Source organism: Crassostrea angulata, chromosome 2 (genome assembly GCF_025612915.1).
Source record: "Crassostrea angulata isolate pt1a10 chromosome 2, ASM2561291v2, whole genome shotgun sequence".
Lineage (NCBI taxonomy): Eukaryota > Metazoa > Mollusca > Bivalvia > Ostreida > Ostreidae > Magallana > Magallana angulata.
In genome coordinates, this window is record NC_069112.1 from 24,565,241 (window position 1) to 24,586,700 (window position 21,460).

The 21,460-nt window shown below is 35.7% G+C and overlaps 1 protein-coding gene across 1 annotated transcript; it reads left to right on the forward strand.

Annotated features, from left to right (window-relative positions):
• Window positions 1-3,447: 3,447 nt before the first annotated feature.
• LOC128174058 (uncharacterized protein K02A2.6-like) lies at window positions 3,448-7,587 on the forward strand. The gene has a single exon (XM_052839695.1). It carries the CDS (start codon window positions 3,448-3,450, stop codon window positions 7,585-7,587), a length of 4,140 nt encoding a protein of 1,379 aa, XP_052695655.1.
• The last annotated feature ends 13,873 nt before the right edge of the window (window positions 7,588-21,460 follow it).

Sequence of the window (21,460 nt, forward strand, 5' to 3'; positions counted from 1 at the left end):
TTTAAAAAAATTAAACAACTATTCTTATATCAAAAATGGTATTGTGTCTATCAATAAATGTATAAATGTGGTATGTGGTCTACCAGCGACGACTATTCATTTTATTCGCGGCTATTTCGTATCAACCTTACATTTACATATACGTTCAGTAAATATACGCCCCTTAAAAACCATTTTAGATATCAGCATGTCCTGGTTACATTACTTACAATTGAACTTTTGCGGTCTGAGACAAAGTTTCGACACCCTTACAAAAATTAACCCAATTCATGTAACTCTACAGGCGGGGATGGGAGGGTATGGTAATTTTTAAAACCGTCTTAGCGCAAAGTGGAAACGTTTGGTCTTTCAAGTGAAGCTGATATGTTGAAAATGTACTGATTTCACGCAGGTTTTTCCCAAACAAATGTACATGCCATAATATATATTTAACTTTTAATCAATTTTAGATTGCGTCCCAACACTCGCTATTGACCCCATTTATCAAATAAATATGGATTCATTTTTTCAAATTTAGATACATTTTTTTCGCATAAGAAGATTCTTTAGATCTATCAGTGATATGTGCATTATTTTGCCAAAAATTCCTATCAGATGTACTCGAAATTTGCCGCTTCTATTGTGATAAAATACAAGTTACAAAAGGTTCATTTAGAACTTGAAATGATTAATAAAATCTGAAAATCCGGAGGAAATAAGGAAAATGGATTTTGACTTAAGGTTACATTCGCAAACGTACATGGAGGCGTGAGGGGTCGGGTTGTTGAAATTCAAACTAACTAAATTCACAAAGTAAAATTACCGAAAATAGGTCTCGAAACCCTGGCCCTTTCCCACCCCATCCCGGAAAGCAAATTTCAAAATTTTAATATTTTTCATCCATCCTTCCGTGCTCCTCTCTCTCTTTGACTTTCTACATTTTTCTCTCTCTGACTTTCTTCTTTGACTTTTAAGATGTGTGCTGAAGTGATATCTTAAAGTTAAAAACCCATTTCGTAACCGTACGGTTACTGAAAAAGGAGGTGAGGCCTAATCAGGCGGGGTATTATTTACGTGATGTGACCAGGGTCCGTCTAGCTGATAAATCCTGCCGGTTTGAGGTCGCGCATGGGTGACAAAAACACTATTTACAATCCTGGTCATTGATCTCTGGCATTGCATCATCGCCTCCATGTCCAGGATCACCACCTGCTGCTTGCTGCTCGTTGATGTCAGGATTGTTATCACTTACATTCTGACCAGCTCTTATCTCTTCATCTGTATTGTCTTCTATCCAGTTGTTAAAAACAACACGTGAGTCAAAACCCCTTTCACTGTGTGAAAACAAAGTCGGATTGAATGAAGTTCAATGCGAACTTCTGTAATGTTCAAACAAACTTGCCTTCTTGGTTGCTACATAACATGGTAAAGCAATGAAAAAAGTAGAGTGTTACATTCACTGATGATTTCCTGAATAATGGCCAGACTGATTCCAAAACAGGCTATTTCACTACACCAGGGATACCAGACTAATATTTTACTTTTTTATACATAAAATAACTACTCGTTTCTACTAAAAAAGGAAAGAACAAAACATTTACATGTATCCAACTGAACGAAAAAATGATTCACTGTTCAATTGTAATGAATACGTATTAATTATTTATAACAAAGTTTAGTGCCACTACTATACCCCTGACCAAAGACAATAAACTCTTCCAACAGACCATGCGGTGAAGTTTGGCAGGAAAGTTTCTCCCTGGTCAACAAGAAACAATTCCATGCAGTAACATATAGACAATTCTTAAGACGCACTTCATTTTTGAATATATAAATTTTCTTTATTTTTATTTATTTACATGCATTCATCTGTCTAGAAATTTTCTATACTTGTGCGGAGGCTTGCTGTTTTCATTTTACTTATATTTTTGCTAGGGATGTCAATTTTACTCGGTTGGCTTAGTCGATTAGTCGAATGCCTTTAGTCGAGCGATAGTCGAGTACTCGTTGATTTATTTGAAACTGTGTGTCCTTTTCAAATTAAATAATTCTACTGTCACATAAACCGTATCTTAAACGCATTTAAACATTTAAAAACGTATTATAATACCCACTAGATGTATTTAGTTTCAAATACATGTAAATTAGTATTTTATCTAAATATCCGATAGCTAATGTCTTAGGTTTTCCTTTTTCTTGTGACACATACACATGATTGAGCTCCATTTCATTTAGGCAAATCAAATGTGACATGTTTCATGTTAAGTCATTGTCCCGTGCCATGCCAATTCAGTAATTAAAGTTAATGATTATAAATACAAACGCCTTGATATGATATGATTAAATTTTTGATAAATACAATGAAAAATTGACAATAACAAACCGTGAACAACATCTAATCCAAAAAATAACTGATTAGAAGAACCACAAATTGATCTCTTCAAGTACATGTTTGCATAAGTACTTCTATTCAAAACAACAATTTGGTCTACAAATTCAAAAGTATACCAGGGACACACTTACGATGGAACAGAGTGTAATATGATTTAAAAAAATACCGAGAAAAGAAAACTCTTATTTTTATTGGAAGCCCCTAAACTGCTTTTTTTTTTTTTTTGATTTTTTTCTCCACTTTATAACGGATAATTTTAGTCGATGATCAGCGTGACCGAGCGATAGTCGAGTACTCGTTGACATCCCCAATTTTTGCCTTTTAGATAGTATATCTTATAATTTTAATGAGTTTCATGCTCTGTAACTAACATCAACAGAATATTTTTACGGTTGGTATTGCTAAACTAGGCTGTCTAAGTATAATAATGATAAAATTTGGTGATTCAAACATTGGTATAAATACTATCTATTGATTAAATGATGTGTCGATGAGACGATGTGCGATGTCTATTACAGCTAGTTTCAATGCAGAATGTCTCTGTTGGAAATGCTCTGAAGAAGGAGACAGAAGACTTGAAAAAATAGCATAGGTGTGTGTGTGTGGGGGGGGGGGGGGGGGGTGTTACACTGATGTCTTCAACTCAAACAAGGTCGAAGAAGCATCACTATCTCCAAATAAATTACTAGTATTAGTTTTTTGTATTTCCGTCCAAGGGTTCTGTTTGTTCTGTCACATGCAAGAAAACTTCTGTAAAAAGTCACCAAATAAAACATGTTAATCATTTAGCTAAAATTTTGTTTTGGTATTACATGTATGTCAAAGAATTTTTTTGCAGTCCCCCATCCCTTTTAATTTGGCATATCGCAGTATATATTGACGTTCATTAATTAACCTTGGATGAAGAAAACTCTATAAAGTTTATGCTTATTTAGTACCTCATCTCACACTATACCTTCGATAAGCATGCGATCATACTTCCTCAGTTTCTTGTATAGTATACTGTCCGGTTATGCAACATGGCTGCATGAGTTATTACATGGTGTCAGAAAATCCGCGTCCATCAGTCAGGAACAATGTCACACAGCGGTATCAAAACTTTACCAGAATTTATTATAGCTGAATCTAACTCTGGAGCGAAAGAATGGGAGGCTTACAAGCGCGACTTTCTTGTGCATTTAGATGCTCTGGGACTGGACGACAAACCCGGTAAGAGGAAAGTAGGATTATTACTAGCTAACATGGGCCGGGAAGCTGTGAAAATCTACGATTCGTTCACATGGGCTCCACAAATAGAAGAGGACAGAGACAACAACATCGAGGCACAACCGGGAGAGAATAAACATGATCTACAGACAGTATTCAAGAAGTTCGATCGTCACTTTGGGGTCCATAACTATCGAAACATTAAAAGGCAAGAATTCTTGAAAACCAGGAGAGGCAAAAATACAATAATGGATTACATATCCGAGCTGAAACGTAAAGCTGAATTTTGTGAGTACGGAGAGCAGAAAGAAGGGTTGATATGTGACATGATAATTAACGGTGTCAATGATATGAAATGTTCAGAGAAGCTAATGGAAATTCCCGCTGGCGAATTAACCCTGGATAGGGTCATTCAAACCTGTCGTCAAGTCGAATTGACCAACGTGCATTTGAAAAATTTGGACGCTGAAAACCCATCAGTAAATTTTGCGAACACAAAACATAACACAAGCTACGAGAAACCAAGGACATTCGGACAACCAGTGCAGCGAGGGCAAAGAGGAGGAAGCAGATACCAAGGTACGCATCCGTATTGTGCAAATTGCAGCAAACATCACATTAAAGGACATTGTCCAGCATTTAACAAGCATTGTGATGCCTGTGGGCAGAAAGGACACTTTAAGCATTCAAACCTATGTCAAAGTCGTGCAGCACCACCAAGAGGTCATCAGAGAAGTCGGAGAAATTTCAGAGGAAGAGGACACCCTCCGCGGCGCTCGCGAGTATATTATGCCGAAGACAATACACCTCATAGCAACTCTGAGCTAGAAGAGATGTTTAATCAGTGCACAGTACAAGATGTGTGGACCGCGAGTACAGATACTAATTCAGAGTCAACCGGTGATTGGAAAGTTACATTTGACATTGGCAACAAGAAATTAACTTTGGACATTGATAGCGGTGCACAGTGCAACATATTATCCAAAACAAGTGCCGAGAAATTTTCGTCCGTTGCTCCGATCACTGATAGTAACGTTATTATCAATGGCGTAAGCACCAAAGTTAAAGCATTTGGACAGATAAGCTTACCATGCAAATACAAGGACACAGAAAGACTAGTTAGTTTCCAAGTGATTGACAATCCTCGACCCTTACAGTTACTTGGTAGGAAAGACAGCATTCTATTTGGCCTGATTGCAAGAGTTAACAGTGTCAATGTCAGTACCGCTACTGAGCAATTAAGGAAAGACTATGCAGATGTCATTGGACAGGACATTGGATGCCTTCCTGGCGAATACGAAATAAAAATCGACAAAACAGTGGCACCCGTAATTCACGCACCAAGAGCTATTCCAGTAGCTATTCGTGATCAAGTAAAACTTGAGCTTGACAACTTAGTTCGTTGTGGCATCATATCTCCAGTAACAGAACCAACTCCATGGGTCAACAGTATGGTATGTGTGCGGAAGAAAAATGGCCGCATGCGAATTTGCATAGATCCATCAGATCTCAACAAGGCAATTATGCGTGAACATTATCCAATGAACAGTATTGAAGATATTGTGACAAGATTGCACGGAAGCAAGTATTTTTCAACCTTGGATGCTAACATGGGCTACTATCAGATCAAATTGTCTAAGACCAGTTCTATGTTAACAACATTTAACACACCCTTTGGAAGATACCGATACCTACGTATTCCAATGGGGTTGAAATGTTCCGGTGAAGTTTTTCAGAGGGAGATGGTGACTCATTTTGGCAGCATGGAAGGAGTAGAAATCGTAATAGATGACATATTAGTTCACGGAAAGACCTTGGAAGAGCACACTGACCGACTCAAAAAGGTATTGGAAAAAGCCCGAACCATCGGATTGAAGTTAAACTCAGCCAAGTGTGAACTTGTGAAACCGGAAGTTGACTATGTTGGCCATCGTCTCACAGGAGAAGGCTTGAAACCATCAGCAGGCAGAGTAAAAGCAATTCTTGAGATGAAGGACCCAAAAGACAGAGGGGAACTTGAGACAGTACTTGGTATGTTAGCTTACCTTGCCAAGTTTATTCCAAGACTAAGTGAACTCACAGCTCCGCTACGGAAAATGAAAACAAGTGAAACTTGGAACTGGGACGTTGAATCGAAACAAGCATTCACTAATGTCAAGAAAGCACTAACCTCTACAGATGTCTTGAAGTATTTTGACGTCACTCGACCAGTGACTGTTACCGTTGATGCATCAATGAAAGGCTTAGGAGCAGCGATTTTGCAGGAAAATGGAGTTGTGGCCTATGCATCTCGAGCTCTAACCTCAGCAGAACAGAGATACGCGCAAATCGAGAAAGAGATGTTGGCGGTAGTCTTCGGATGTGAACGTTTCCACAAACTGCTGTATGGGAAGTCTAATGTGACAATAGAAACTGACCATAAACCACTGGAAACCATCATGAAAAAACCCATTCATACAGCACCAATGAGGATACAAAAAATGATGTTAAGATTACAGCCTTATGAGTTCAATCTCATCTACATTAAAGGCAAAGAAATTGGATTGGCAGACTGTCTGAGCCGACTACCATTAGAGAACAGTGACGAAAGGCTGATAGATGATGAAATGATGGTCATGGTAGCTGAAACCTTATCGTATACAAACCATGAAACACTAGTCGAATCTACGAAGAAAGATCAACAACTACAAATTCTGAAACAAGTTATTTGCCAAGGATGGCCAGAGAGGAAATGTGATGTACCACTTGAAGTCATGCCATTTTGGGACTTTCGTGATGAACTATCTACTTACAATGGACTCATCTATCGTGGGGAGCGTACAGTCATACCGTCAGAACTAAGAACAGTAACATTGAAGACAATCCACAGTTCTCACCAAGGGATCCTTAAGAGCAAACAGAAAGCTAGAGAATTCGTGTTCTGGCCAGGAATGAACAAACAGATTGAAGATGTTGTCAGCAGATGCAGTGCATGTTTAACACATAGAAACAAACCACAAAGGGAACCAATGATGATTCATCCTATACCTTCACTTCCGTGGAGCAAAGTTGGAACCGATTTATTTGAGCTTGATAATCGTCATTTCCTCATCCTAGTTGATTACTACTCAAACTTCATTGAAGTAGCAGAGTTAGAAAGGGACACCAGAGCGAAAACTGTCATAACAAAGATCAAGGAGTGTATTGCTCGTTATGGTATAATGGACATATTAGTGAGTGACAATGGTCCACAGTTTGCATGCCAAGAATTCAAAGAGTTTACAAGAGCATTTGGGATCGACCATGTCACATCATCACCATTACATCCACAATCAAATGGACTTGCAGAAAGATCAGTACAAACAATCAAGAACATCTTAAAGAAATGCACAGAGTCTGGAGATGATATGTACTTAGGGCTACTTGATCTACGCAACACCCCCAGGGATAACGAAATCGGATCACCAATGCAACGTCTTATGTCCAGGCGAGTTAAGACACTGATACCCATCAGTGACACATTGCGAAAGCCGTGCATTATAGAACCAAACCTAGTATCTACTCGTCTTATGGAATACAAACAGAAGCAAAAATTCTATTATGACCAAAGTGCAAAACCAAGACCACAGTGTGAACTTGGAGATTCCATACGCATTCAAACACCTGATGGTTGGAAACCAGCAACCTACGTGTCAGCCTCTGTACATCCACGTTCTCATATTGTTGAAGCTGGCAGTCAGGGAAGAACGTACCGCAGGAACAACTGTAAACTGATGAAGACAAGGGAAGACCCGCATGTGATCCAACCCAAACATGAAGGATTTGCGTCGCCCACTCTTGAAGTTCCGATCCTGAGAACTCCATCGGCAAACCATTTACCACCAGCAAAGCCTAAACCAGCATTACCAGAGGAGAAGCCAAAGGTTGAGCAGAAGTCCGAGCCAGGACAAGCACAAGATACACAGCGAAGATGTACACGTTCCGGACGAGCCGTCACAAAGCCAAAGTACTTATCCGACTATTCCGTGTGATTATCTATTATGGGAAAGGGCATAATAATCCCTAGTCAGTTAAAACTCATTTGTTATGTTAGTTAATTACGTTTAGTTGATGTTACACTAGTCAGTGTATTTCTAGTCATTCTGAAATTTGTCCAGCCTAATTTGCAGTAAGAACAATATTGAACATTGGATCTGATAATATTTTATTTGTACAACTCATTTGAATTAACTTAACTATGTATTTCATTCTAATCTCCAATTAACACAATTATAAGCTAAATATAAATCAGAGTGTTGAATTTCATAAAAGGGAGGATGTAATATAATCAGAATTATCTTGTGTACGATCTGTTACATTGTTGGAACTCTCTTATGTAAGAAGTTGAATAAAGTTAGTTTATCCGGTTATGCAACATGGCTGCATGAGTTATTACATATACGATACCAAAGAACGATACTGTCTTTAAGAGCGCCATTTTAGCATTTTATCCGATTTATGTCTTAAGATTAAAAGAAAATTGTTATGGATGATGTTTATTTTGATTAAAAACACAATTACTAATTTTTTTTCACTTTGCTCCAACGGCAGCATGAATATAAAAGGGTGTGCAGAGTCGTGCGCACTCCAATTATACTCAGCCTTGAATGGAATGACAATGTCTTAAGTATTGAATTAAATATCAACCTTAAAATTACCACCAAATGTCTTTAAACCTCCAATATTCCAACACCCGTTATAGTTTTAAGACTTTTATCTAGACTTTGCATGAAATATAATTTTACTTGAGTTGGGAGGAATCAGCACCGAAAGTCTGATTCCAACTTACCATAATTTTTACATTGTTGCAGAAAATAACACAGTGAAAAGATTAACAAAAATATAAAGAAATCAATTGTCTCATAGCTGTTAAGTAATTCATGGTATTTTGGCGGTTAAGTAGCATGGACATAAAAGGGTCAATAAGATGAAAGATGAAGTGTCAATTAAAAGATAAACTTCCATCTCTGATTGTGCCTCGGGTGAGATTTAGTCTGCGCGGATTTGAGAAAGTTTAGCACAGCTGTTACAGAATTAATTTTTAGAGTTATTTTGCACAATAATAACAAAAAGTCCGAAAAATTAGGTTACACACCGTGACACTTCTATCTTGATCGATTTCCGTCTCAGCAAGGTGCTCTTGGTATTTCACTCTGGTAGCAGGTTATGTTTTTAAATGATACGAGATAATAGAAATAATGACATTTAATAAATATATATATATATTTATTTATTTAATCCGATACCGATATTGACATTTGATGAAAAATAAAATGTTCACAGAATTAATCAGGAACATGTATCTTTTGCTCAAAAAAAAGTTTTCATCATCCATATCATTGTCGTAGGGAAATAGTACTTTGGTCCGTAAAAATGAAAAATAAATGAATATGAAATGGCTGATTTCTCAACATTAAACGTAAATCCGTATCATAACAAACGCAAATCGATTTTTCGTCAAACGTCGTTTTCTCTGATCTTGATAGTTGTTTTAAATGACACAAAAGAATGAGAATAAAAATATCTAATAAACATGTAATTATATTTACAATGATATTATAAATGACAGTGATATAGAAGTACATGTACATTATTTACAAAATTTATATAGGGGGAAATGCTTTGCAATCTTAGATCGTATCATATCAATTGCGTAGAAAAACATGTTTCGTCCATACAACCATGCAGAGAAAAAAATCAAAACGATTAAATATTAGATGATACGCATACATATATTGTATTGTTTATTAGTCAACAGCTGTACAGCTCATAGACATATACAATTAATATACACATGTTATAATACATATACTGGTCACTTGAAAAAGGCAAGTTTATACATGAAGTTTTCTGATTACAAAAGCATTCTTATTATATTTACCTAAATTGCACAAATCCTTTACATTTTGTGTTGACAATAATAGAATAAATACGACACCTTAATTACATATATCACCGTGTGAAATGTACCCCTTGGACATGACACCTTTTCCCTTGTCACTCGCGTTAAGTGACTTGGATCTGGACACTATAAATTGACACTCAGTTTATCTAAGTAATCCGTTAACTGAAGTAACTCTTTATATTTACTTTTCTATTATTCTCTATTGTTAAAACTGTATTTCGTTATTTATAAGTAATTGTTGGTCATGTTCAATTATTCGGCAGTTGGAGAGCGACGGTCAAGGCGCTCGTACCACCGACTCCCGGCCTCGCGGAATACCGGTAATGTAATAAGTTTGCGGGGTTTTAATAAATCTTGTAAAACGAATACCGATCGACTTGTACATTTCCGTGGGTCACAATTGGTGTTAGAATCCGGCGTATCAACTCTTTAGCTTGATACACGATCCCATGAAGTATCTCTCAGCTGAATTCCCCCCAATGGATTCGTACCAGTGCTCGTATGGACCAGCGTGGACTACGCCTGTGAGTTACCCGACGCATGCACAGTACTTCGTACATAAAGAGAATCCTGCTTGTATAAGGTGTGGACTTGCTCATCACGTATGGAATTGTGTTGCACGGTTTGCTAAGTGTTTTAAATGTGGAAAGAATTAACATTTTGCGGGGATGTGCAAGACACAGAAAATTAACCGCCGAAGTGACGTTCACGTCATTAAAGTCGTAGAGACTCAGAGAACAGATTGTGCGACACAAACAGAAAAAAGAAAATCGGAGAAGAAATTTCAACGCGACAGAAACCGGATCGACGAAAAACGTTTATTCCTTGCGGAACTTCCTTTTTCCAGGATAAAAGACTCTCAATTCAATGAAGAGCTTACTAAGAATAAACTGGATAAATCAACGTTTTGCGGGAATATATTAACCACCAAACTGCAAAAGCAAAGTTATTCGAAAACCGTCATTTTGTAGTGCTGGCTGAGTTACAGAAAAGAGACAAAGAAATTCAGCAGCTAGAAGAACAAATACGACACCTTAATTAGTAGCACGCTACGTGACAGAGAAGAAGAACTAAAGGAAAAGACAAAGACAGGTGATTCAAGGGGACACTTTCGTAAAGCTGCGGTGAATTCGACTCATGCTCACAGACGGTTCGAGTCTACCAGCAATTGGAAGTGTGATGTACCCAGTTCCAGAATGGGCCGAGGAGGAACAAGTACCATGTTCCACAGCAGTACGTTTCTTCTGAATACGGGGACGTGTTCATTGGGAGGAAGAGGCAACTATCTTGTGATTTGATTTGAACATATTTTATTGTGTAAGTAACACAAAAGGATCGGAAACAAGTTCTTGCAACTTACAAGTTCCTCTCCTAATGATAATACATACAATATATATACAATTGTCATAGTACATGTAATATTACATGTTACTTATAGTTATTGCCTTTATAATAATTAAATCTTGTGAAATGTACCCCTTGGACATGACACCTTTTCCCTTGTCACTCACGTTGAGTGACTTTGATCTGGACACTCTAAATTGACACTCAGTTTATCTAAATAATCTGTTAATTGAAGTAACTCTTTATATTTACTTTTCTATTATTCTCTATTGTTAAAACTGTGTTCCGTTATCTATAAGTAATTGTTGGTCATATTTAATTATTCGGCAGTTGGAGAGCGACGGTCAAGGCGCTCGTACCACCGACTCCCGACCTCGCGGAATATTGTAATAAGTTTGTGGATTTTTAATAAATCTTGTAAAACGAATACCGATAGACATACATTTTCCGTGGGTCACACATACAAAAATAAAGCTTGTATCACTATTTCGGATTTTCCCCTTAAAGTAATGTATGAGAAAGAACAAAATAATGAATTAAATTTCAGACTAAGTATAACGGCGCATTTACAACTAACTACGTATACATACAGATGGATTCCCTATTTTTATAACATGCGTGCAAGCGTACATTGTAGGCATGTGCTTGTGTTTAAGCTTTTACTTGTTAGCATCCTTTTAACGTATCAATAAGGGTCAAATAATTGCATGTAAAATCATTGATTTTTAATCGGGGGCATGTTCAGAAACTAACCTAAATTAAGATGTGTCTCAGATTTACAAGTATCTTAAGACACAACTTAGTCATAACAGTTTCTCGAAGCCGTTCTAACCTACGACACCCTAGTCCTCAATAAACTGAAAAGTAAACATGTAGATTGTGAACCACCATTTCTTGAAGTAAGAGGAGCTGATATATACACTATGTCATAGTATTTTAAAATATAAATAAGCACACAAACAATAGATCTAGATGTACATGTATTTGGATGTTATCGGAAGAGGGAATACATGTACCCACCTTTACATTCTTTTCTTTAGTTTTATTGGAATCTTAAATATAACTAGAGCAAAGCTCGTTGCAAAGCAACGAGTGGGTCTTCCGTTAATGTCGAAAGTAAAGCTGGAAGTTCCTGTAAGAAGCAGAGCTCTTAAACCAATAACAAGAGTACCTTAAATAATAAGATAAAATCAAAGGCCTGAAGGGCCATAATGGCTTACGGGTTTGATATGACTATATTTACATGGATCGAGTATGATTCCCTCTATTTCTAACGGAAACTTTAGTTTATTTATAGCTCTATAGAAAGTAACTAGGTACATGTAATTCATAGATCTATAAAAATTAACAGGACCAATATCAACATGCCCCATTTGTTGATTGCATGGTCGAACCTTAGTGACCGAAACAGACAGGATTGAAATCTAGACGCCTCTTTTATCAATTGATTGAAACCACCATTGCTTTTAGGAAAATCATAGACTGCATAAAATAATAATGATGATGTCAGACTCAAACTCCAATATGAGACAATTTGTTTCTTTCTTTTATCCAACGACTGAAGAATATTAACTGTAAATTCATTCAACTATATAGGACACAAAAACACTTAAAACCAACGTGCTCTCAAATAGCAGTATTATGACCTTGTATTCCTACACACTATGAACTTGCGCGAGAGTTGGTGCACGGTGCGACGTAACAGCGCCATAGGCAGCGCCAACTCACTGCGCGTAAAAATAATATAACCAATTGATGAAATGTACTGCATGTTATGTACTATAATTAGTGAATTCTCATTAAATCTACACCAACAAGTATAATTCTATTTTATTTGTATTTCATGTATATTTATTCATATTTTTCTGGGTTTTTTTCTACTTTTTTAAGAGGCTGACCTTCACAAGCTTTTATAAGAAATATATATTCACAAGGCAGTTCTAACACCTTCTGTTTTATTTTTTCCCCCTTTGTACAGAGATAAACTTTTTGGAGGGGGGGGGGGGGGGGCAAGAAACAGGCAGAACCATGCGCGGATCTAGAGGGGGGGGGGGTCGGGGGGTCCCGACCCCCCCCCCCCCCTTGAAAATGAAAATTTATTAAATTTACATAGTAAAATTATCGCGAAAATATGCCTCGGACCCCCCCTTGGCAAACACAATTATCCTTCGGACCCCCCCTGGAAAAATTTTCACGATCCGCGCATGAGAACTATGAAATTACAGCAAACTTGTTTTGACACCAAATTTAATTAAAATTAATTACTGCACTATAACTTTGCAGTCAGTCTCTCTTCACATGACATGTGCACAGAGTCATTTTTTTTTTATATATACGATGTCTCTATGTTATAGTAATGTGACATCGCTTCCGTATATGACTTGCAATCAAGCTTAACTGCATATTTTTTTCTCATTTGAGGTCATTTGGTCTCAAGTTTCCAATATTTTTACGACAAATAAACAGTTCAATCATAGCACAACCAAGGTAAGTCCATCGAGCGAACATTGTGCTATTTTTAGATCTTGGAAAATCCCCAACATTCGATAATGGCGGAGGTGTCGAAGAAGGCACATTATATTAAAACAAGTAGTAATTGCCCCTCTATTTATGCATTTATTACCGATTTATAATCCCAGTTTCAATATATCTCAATCATTAGTTCAGTTCTTTAATCGTTAAACACTTTCCCCCTTGCTGAGATCGATGTCGATCGAAGTTAGCGACGCTGTCTGCGGGTGCAAACGTTTTTATGAAGATTGAACGAAATAACGACAACTTTACATTAACTTATCACTGTTAGGATCTGAAATAATTGGGAAAAGATTTTTTGCTTATAATACATGTAAGTATGCATAGCGGAATGCATGGCGGTACTGTGTGATGCATGGCGGGGACCTATACCTTTATGCAAAAACGGCCTAGGGAAAACACTGCAGCTGATATTCATTCGCGTTAGATTTCGAGTTTGTTTCAATAAAGTCAATTCATATTGGTTACAATAACATAAGTGATAATAACATATGGAAAATATAATCTTGCTTAAAGATATTTATTATGAACAACAAACAGTTAACTTTGCAACATTCGAATAGAACTATTTTTTGTCGCGCATGTTCAGATAACTGAACTCTTTGCCGTAAAGATTATCCGGCAACTAGATGGCCGTAAGCCATAAAAATCCAATTATTCCTGGTACGACTTAACAAAATACGAATGATTTTAAGTACGACTTAACAAAAACCTTTCCGATTTCAAGAACGACTTAACAAAAAAAATCCGAATGTGTTACAGTACGACTTAACAATTAATTTTTAGGTACAAGTTGATTTAACCAAGAACTTGATACTACTTTCTTAACCAAAAACGCGGAATCAAAATTTCCGGAAAAATCATTTTTTGAACTCGTTTATCTCTGTAATGCGCTGTCCGATTTTAAAACGGCTTTCAGTGTTAGATTCAGCTAAATAAGCTCTATAAAACACATATTCGTTTTCGATTGGATCAGAAAATTCATTTTTTCGAAAAATTTGATTCCCTTCCGGTTTCGACCGGAAGTGACAGATTTTCATTTCGAGCCTTATTACAGAGAAAAATCGATTAAATCATAACCATTGAAAATTTCAAGCCTGTATCTTAAAGCGTTTTTGAAAAACGCCGCGGACAAAATGACTTTTTGAAAATTTTAAAAATGACGTCACGTAGAAACAGAAGTGACGTTTTCAAAGAAACTTCACAAACTTTGAGGTATTATAGTTGCACACAATCTCTGAAAATTTCATTAAAATCGGTTGTAAACTTTTTGAGTTATAAAGCCAAAAAGGAGTCAGAAAAAAAAATAAAAAGAACTAGACACGATCTCGTTGCGAGCAACGAGGAGGTCTTCCGTCCGATTTTTAAAAGGTAAATCACGTCATCGACTTTAATTTTCGACAACAAAACATGATATGGAAATAGGAGTGAAGTACTAATGCTAACCTGTAATGCTTTTTATAAGTTCTCTTACGTTGCTTTTTTAAATACTTGCATTTCTTTCAATTGAAAAAGACAAGATTAAACTTTTTTACCTCTGGCCCCTAATATCCCTAGTTAGGTAACGCATGAGAAAATCATTATATTGTAAGGATGTATAAACGTATTATACCTAAAGTCTGTCCCAAGATATTTTTGCCACACATTCTCTTAAATTATTTGATATTTGTAAATATCTCTTGTTTCAGACGATGTTCATTCGATAGTATGAACAAATCCCAAGATTTCCCTTTTGAAACGCCCCCTCTAGCTTGTCAGGTTTTAATACACGGCTAAAAAAAGAACGTCTACGGGGATTTTGCATTGCATCAGCCATTATAAAGCCCGGATGATAACTTTAAAAAAGTGTGCTAGATATTCCGAAAGACTTCCGAATTGAGAAAAGATGTAAACATTCTCCATTATAAATCTCCGTAGGAAATCTGTTTTCGATCCTGTGAATGTTAACGAAGGAAAAATGGTAATTTGTAAATGAAGTTTGACCCCTAAAAACGTTATTACCTAATTACGTAACACATGTTAAAATCAATAGATTTCTTGAATACATAACAGTTGAGATCGACACAAAATTTTAAATTTTGTTTAATTCATGTGATTTTGAATGACAACAGTTGTGAATGGAATTGGAGATCATTGTGGAGAAAAAGCAGGTGTTGAAAATAATTAATGCACATGATCATGCACATGACAAATAAAGTGTCTTACACATAAAAAGCTGCTTGGTCCGATTTTCAATAAAATAATTGTACGCTTTTAAACGATGGTTATGCTAAGTATGTGTGCAATAATATTCGTTGCAATACATGTAGTTTTCCCTGTCAATTAAGCCATATTTCAATGAAAAAATTATGTACTTGTTGAAACTCGTTGAATCCGGATGTTGTTTATTACGGCATGCTGCCCAATCCGGCGACATTATTCAGCCCCTTGACATTTTCCCATCATTTTTGTTTTAAAAAAATTTGTGCAATCCGGATCCTATCTATTCTGTTAACCGGTGCAATGAAAAAGCCTACTGCATATTATTAGTGAGAGTTATCTCCCGTAGTCCGTCCACTTATCGATCGATCGGCCTTCTGCGAGATATTAATGCTCAATTATTGACCAATTTTTCTGTCGTTGCTATTGATTTAAACAACTGTTAATATAGATCCAAAGAAGCAACTTTTTTCAGTTAATACCGTAAAGTCTTGTTATGAATTGCAATTGGATAATTAGATTATAGTTCACCCAATTTTTTTCAGGCCGTGATTCAGGATACTGCGGGAGTAAGACTGCCGATATCGTTTGTTATCCCCGTTGCATGGCTACACGTACAGAGTTGCATATTATTCTGTCAAAATGCTCAATTTTTTTTTTTATAAAATTCTCATTTATATTAATATTTATCTATTGTTTCCCTGCATCAAAACAGTTCTCGCCATCAGGTATTTCAGCCACCTGTTGACTTGTTAATGTTTTGTTTAACAATTTACGGTTAAGCATGCACTTTTCAGGTAAATCGGATGTTTGAAAGATAACGACGATTTAATTCAAGGATTTCCATCGTATGTATTCCGTTATGGATTTATTGTTTGAAAAAAAATATTTAAAATGAAAATTTGTACCGTAAATAAGATCGATGAAATCTAATATAATTCAGAACAATTGAACATTTTGCAAGAATACACGATCAGGACCTACTGCATTAAATGCTAAAATTAATTTGCAACAATATCCTCTAAACCGGATGTTGCCTAATCCGGCCATTTTTTTTTTCAGAACCACCCTCCGCCGGATTAGACAAGTTTTGTTGTGTATTCGCAAAATAATCGACATAAAAGGGTTTTGCGTTCTTTCGCTGCGTGTTTAAACTGGCCCCTTACGTCGAAGCTAGTATGATTGTATTACGACTTTGACATCTGTTTTTTTTATATAATCTATTATAACATATAAAATATACAGCATGACTATTTAAACAAAAATAAAGCAGTGTACATTTGTTCATTAATAGTTTTGATGTTTACGTTGTTTATAATCATTGCAAAACATGCAGGATGAATAAACTCAATCATTCGGAGGATGAAACCCAACGGTTTCCTTTTTTAAACATTCCAATGATGTATTTTGGGGGGTTTTTGTATGCCCCAAATTTATTTTTATTTACTTTGAATATTTCTAACGTTGAAAGGAGAGCACTTCCGTTTAAATACGTCTATAAATTTGTAAGATTATTCATTAGGTTTGCAAGGAAAATTATTTGATACTGTAATGGCCGAAAAATCGGAACATGCAGCTTGAAGAAATTTCTCAACTTATTATACCTCGAAACGTTATTTCAAATCAGGCACCAAACAATGAAGGGAAATGGAAATATTCGGCGGATCCAAATGTTAAAATATTCTTATGATAAAAATTGGTATTTATGGCAAACAGATTAATCATTTTTTATCTCTTAAAATATAATCGCACCTGTGTTTTGTATCCATCTCTTTTAAACTCTTTGTAGCCAAATCTGTCAAAATTCGTGGTCGTTTCACCCTCTTGTTGCAACCCCAAACCCCGCTGAAATGTTCACAATCGATGCGCTGGTGAACGAAAGACTCGACTAGAAAAACTTGCTGCATGGGCCGTCTAACATTATTAATTTTAATGATGAATTCAGAAACTTTTACATTTCAAAAAGTGTCATTTTTTGTTAAGTTACAGGAACATTGTCATTCATGCACATAAAATTTGTACAAATAAAGTTATAAGTTATTCAACCAGTGTTTGAAATTTGAGACCGTTCTTGAAATATTTCGGAAAGAAATTTTAGGGGTCATCCTTTCATCTTCTTATCGGGCCCGTGTAACAAATTTGAGCCATTTCCGAATAAATGTGTGCACAAAATCGTTAATAAAAGAATGCAGGTAACGGGAGCTTTTAACACGGGAACAGGGATTGCTTTAAAACTCATATTTACATGTATTAATTTACCTTGTAAAATTATCAGTCATAGGCATTAGATAACTGATATTGCCTGATTGGCGAATTTGATTTGCCTATTGACTCCATGACATCTACAATTTCGCTTAGTTAAACGTACACATTTTAAAAAAAAATGTATATATTATAAGCATGTACTCCAATCAGGTGTTGTACTTTACAGAACGTTTTTTACGCGATCGCCGAGCGCGCTTCTTTTTGGGGAAGAACAGTCCTAATCAGACAGCAAATACATAATACAGCATACAGACGTTTTTATTAATATAATTATATATAATTTATGAATGAACTATTTAAGTGTGCTTGAATATGCAAATTTTAAAGCCAATTCGATTTGTATTAGACAATTAATCTACTAAGTCTAGTGTTCGCCACTCGATCTTCAACTGTCCGAATACAGTCAAAACTTTTACAATGAATGTACATGTACATTACATTTTTAAAACTCACATATTCTTTCAGAATCAAAAAAAAATAATTAATAAATGAATAAAATCAGCAATGAGTTTGCTTTTTAATGAATCTGACTACCACTGCGAAGAGGTTATACCAATATTGTGACCCTTATTATTTTACGGCCTGAATGTAAATAAAACATCAACTTGTTTAAAAATGGTTTGTTTTATCGTGCCCGTACCTACCGCAAGCATGTAACATTGGACTTCTTAAGCTGCCTTATCTCGAACGCTTTTTAAATATATTTCAACTTTTACTTACTACATCCTGCTTAACTCTCTCTCTCTCTCTCTCTCTCTCTCTCTCTCTCTCTCTCTCTCATAACTCATAAAAATTCTAATATTTTGTTAGCCAAATGAAGTATCACATTATCATAGATATGTGAATATCGCCTATATTTTGTTGAAATTGGTAGTGTAATGCATTTAATTCTCAGCAGCAAAATGTCACAAACGGACACAAGTGAATTTATTTACATTTCAAATCGTACGACTGTAAAACGTACAATTGTATTATATTCATTGATGGCAGCTTTTTTTTCCTTTATTATACGAACTATGATTTAAATCAATGGTTTGATGCATCGTTAACCAATGTAATTGGAAATGAAAATAACAACGAATCAATGGGCATTGGAATGTGTGATAACGTATAAACACGAGAAGCATGTGTCCTACAGTGAATCGGCTGTCCACTAGCGCGGCATCTCCTCGGCCCGTGTTATGAAAATGTACACTCAACGTGGTGGGTTTGAACTGTTAACGTTTGCAGTTTGATAACTGAATTTTATTTTCCAACAATAAAATTGTTTCATGACATAGACAAGAACACAAAGAACGCCTTTTTTTCAATGACAGCCATACTATCTATTTTTTTTTTTTAATTACGAGAGCAAAACAGCAATACTTCGTAGGTAATAATATAGTCTTTTTTTTATTTACTCTTTAATATCGTTAAAATCTGAATTCATTGTGTTTGCAACTACATAAATAAACCCGTGTGTGCATTACAACAATGCGTATATCTTGTGTATTGGATAACGGCAGACCGCTCGCTAGTCCAGCCGCGACCTATTTTCTCGGCCACGGGCAAGGATTGGATACGTATAATTGTTTACATACATGAAGCTCGGAATACAGCTAGCAAGATTTTAAATGCGACTCAAATACATTGCATAGAAGCAATTCTTATACACATAATATATTTCCCTAGAAAAGAATTAAACTGTTTAAACACTTTCCGAATGCAAGCTAGTACACTGTCTATGGTATTAGGTAAAGGTATAATCTTTTTTATTTACTATTAAAATCATTAAAATCGGAAGTTTTGTGTTTGCAGCTACATAAAAAAAACCCATGTGTGCATTACAGCAAGACGCAAATCTTGTGTATTAGATAACGGCAGACCACTCGCTAGTCCATTCGTGACCTATTTCCTCGGCTGCGGCAAGGGATCGGATACGTAATTGTTAACATACACAGTTCGGTATACAGCTAGATTTTAAATGCGACTCAAATGCATTGCATAGAAACAGTTCTTTTATCCATAATGTGTTTCACTAGAAAATAACTAAACTGTTTAAACACTTTTCGTGTGTAAACCGGTACCCTTTATGTCAGTTATACGCACAAATACCCCGTTTATTTGCCAAATTAAACACAAATACATGGTGACAAGTCTGGCTTTTTACACTCATATTACGCAATACCCGAACAAAATATTATTGTAACGACATTAATAAGATCATAATGAACAACTTTTGCCGCGACAGCCATATCGAAATCTTAACCGCTTTTGAGTTATAAAGTGAAAACTTTGAAGGGTTCTAGGTCCTTAATTTGAGGAGCCAGCCCCTTTTTCTAGGTGTCAAACTAAAGGTCTTGTAAATATAAATATTTGTTCTTCTACACGTCTTAACAAAATATTTGTGAGAAAAAAGATAATCTAAGAAAACCAAGCAAAATCACAACGCTTTTTTCATCTCATTTTTCATGCCCTACCGAGCTTTAGCGCCTTTTGTGCCTGAAATTTATTAATGCCTTATTACATATCTACAATCTTTTGTCTATCATTCCTGAAATTTTGAACTAAATATCTTTTATAGTTTTTGATAACTCTCTTGGACAAGCCGACACTCTGAAAATCAAGAAAACGTCGATATTTTAAAAACGGAAATGACGTCATCAACCAAAAAAATTTCCGATCAAGTTAAAACTAATGTCAATTAGATCTGCAAATTTTATTAAAATCGATCAAACAGTTTTCGAGTAATCGCTGACACAAAATCGGTAAGAAAAAAAAAGGAGAAGAATGAGAAAAAAAAACCGAAGAAAAACAATAAGGTCTTCCGTTGGAAACGGAAGACCTTAATAATAATAATAATAGAAAGAAACCGAAGAATAACAAGAGGGTCTTCCGTTGGAAACGGAAGACCCTAATAATACAAACAAAATCCTTTGGGGAAATTTTCACCGGGGTGGGGGTGGGGGTAACTATCGACGATTTTTGACAGAACTTAAATTTGATTATCGGGAAGGGGGGTCGAGGCACATATTCTCTTTCTTTTTTTTTACTAAAATGATCTTTTCTACTAAAATGACAAAAATAAATCATGGTTTTTTAATTTCTGTTAGCTATATTTTTGTGGAAAATGCCGTTATGAAGCCTTATTTGGAGCAAAAATGAATTGTTGTCGTCCTGTACAAAAATTGATTTGCTATATATTCCTTAGAAGAGAAGCAAAAATTAATGATTTTTTAAAATCTTATTTATCATAGGAATTAAGGTAATTTGAAGACTTATCATACTAGCAGGTTTTTGCAGCAAAATAAAATTCTAAAAAATACAACTCATATTGCTTTAAAGTAGAACTATTTTAACAAGACATTGTACTTTCGGTAGGACGTAACTATTTCTTGCATCAAAACAGGTTTAAAATGACACTGCGAGTGAAATATGCATTGATTGCGTAGTCTTAGCTCAAAAGCCTGTCAAATCGTGTTGATTTTAAAGAGCCATGGCTGAGTGGCCAGCAAAGAAATAAACAGGCTTACATCACATTGCTGTTTGACACAACTAACTAAAGTCCAATCTCCTGTTAAATTGGTTCTATTTAGGGCACGCATTTTACTAAACGTATAAAATGTGAGAGGGGATACAAA

What these genes read in the sequence shown, in the direction of transcription:
- LOC128174058 (XM_052839695.1), top strand. Translation starts at nt 3,448, where the DNA reads ATGTCACACAGCGGTATCAAAACTTTACCAGAATTTATTATAGCTGAA.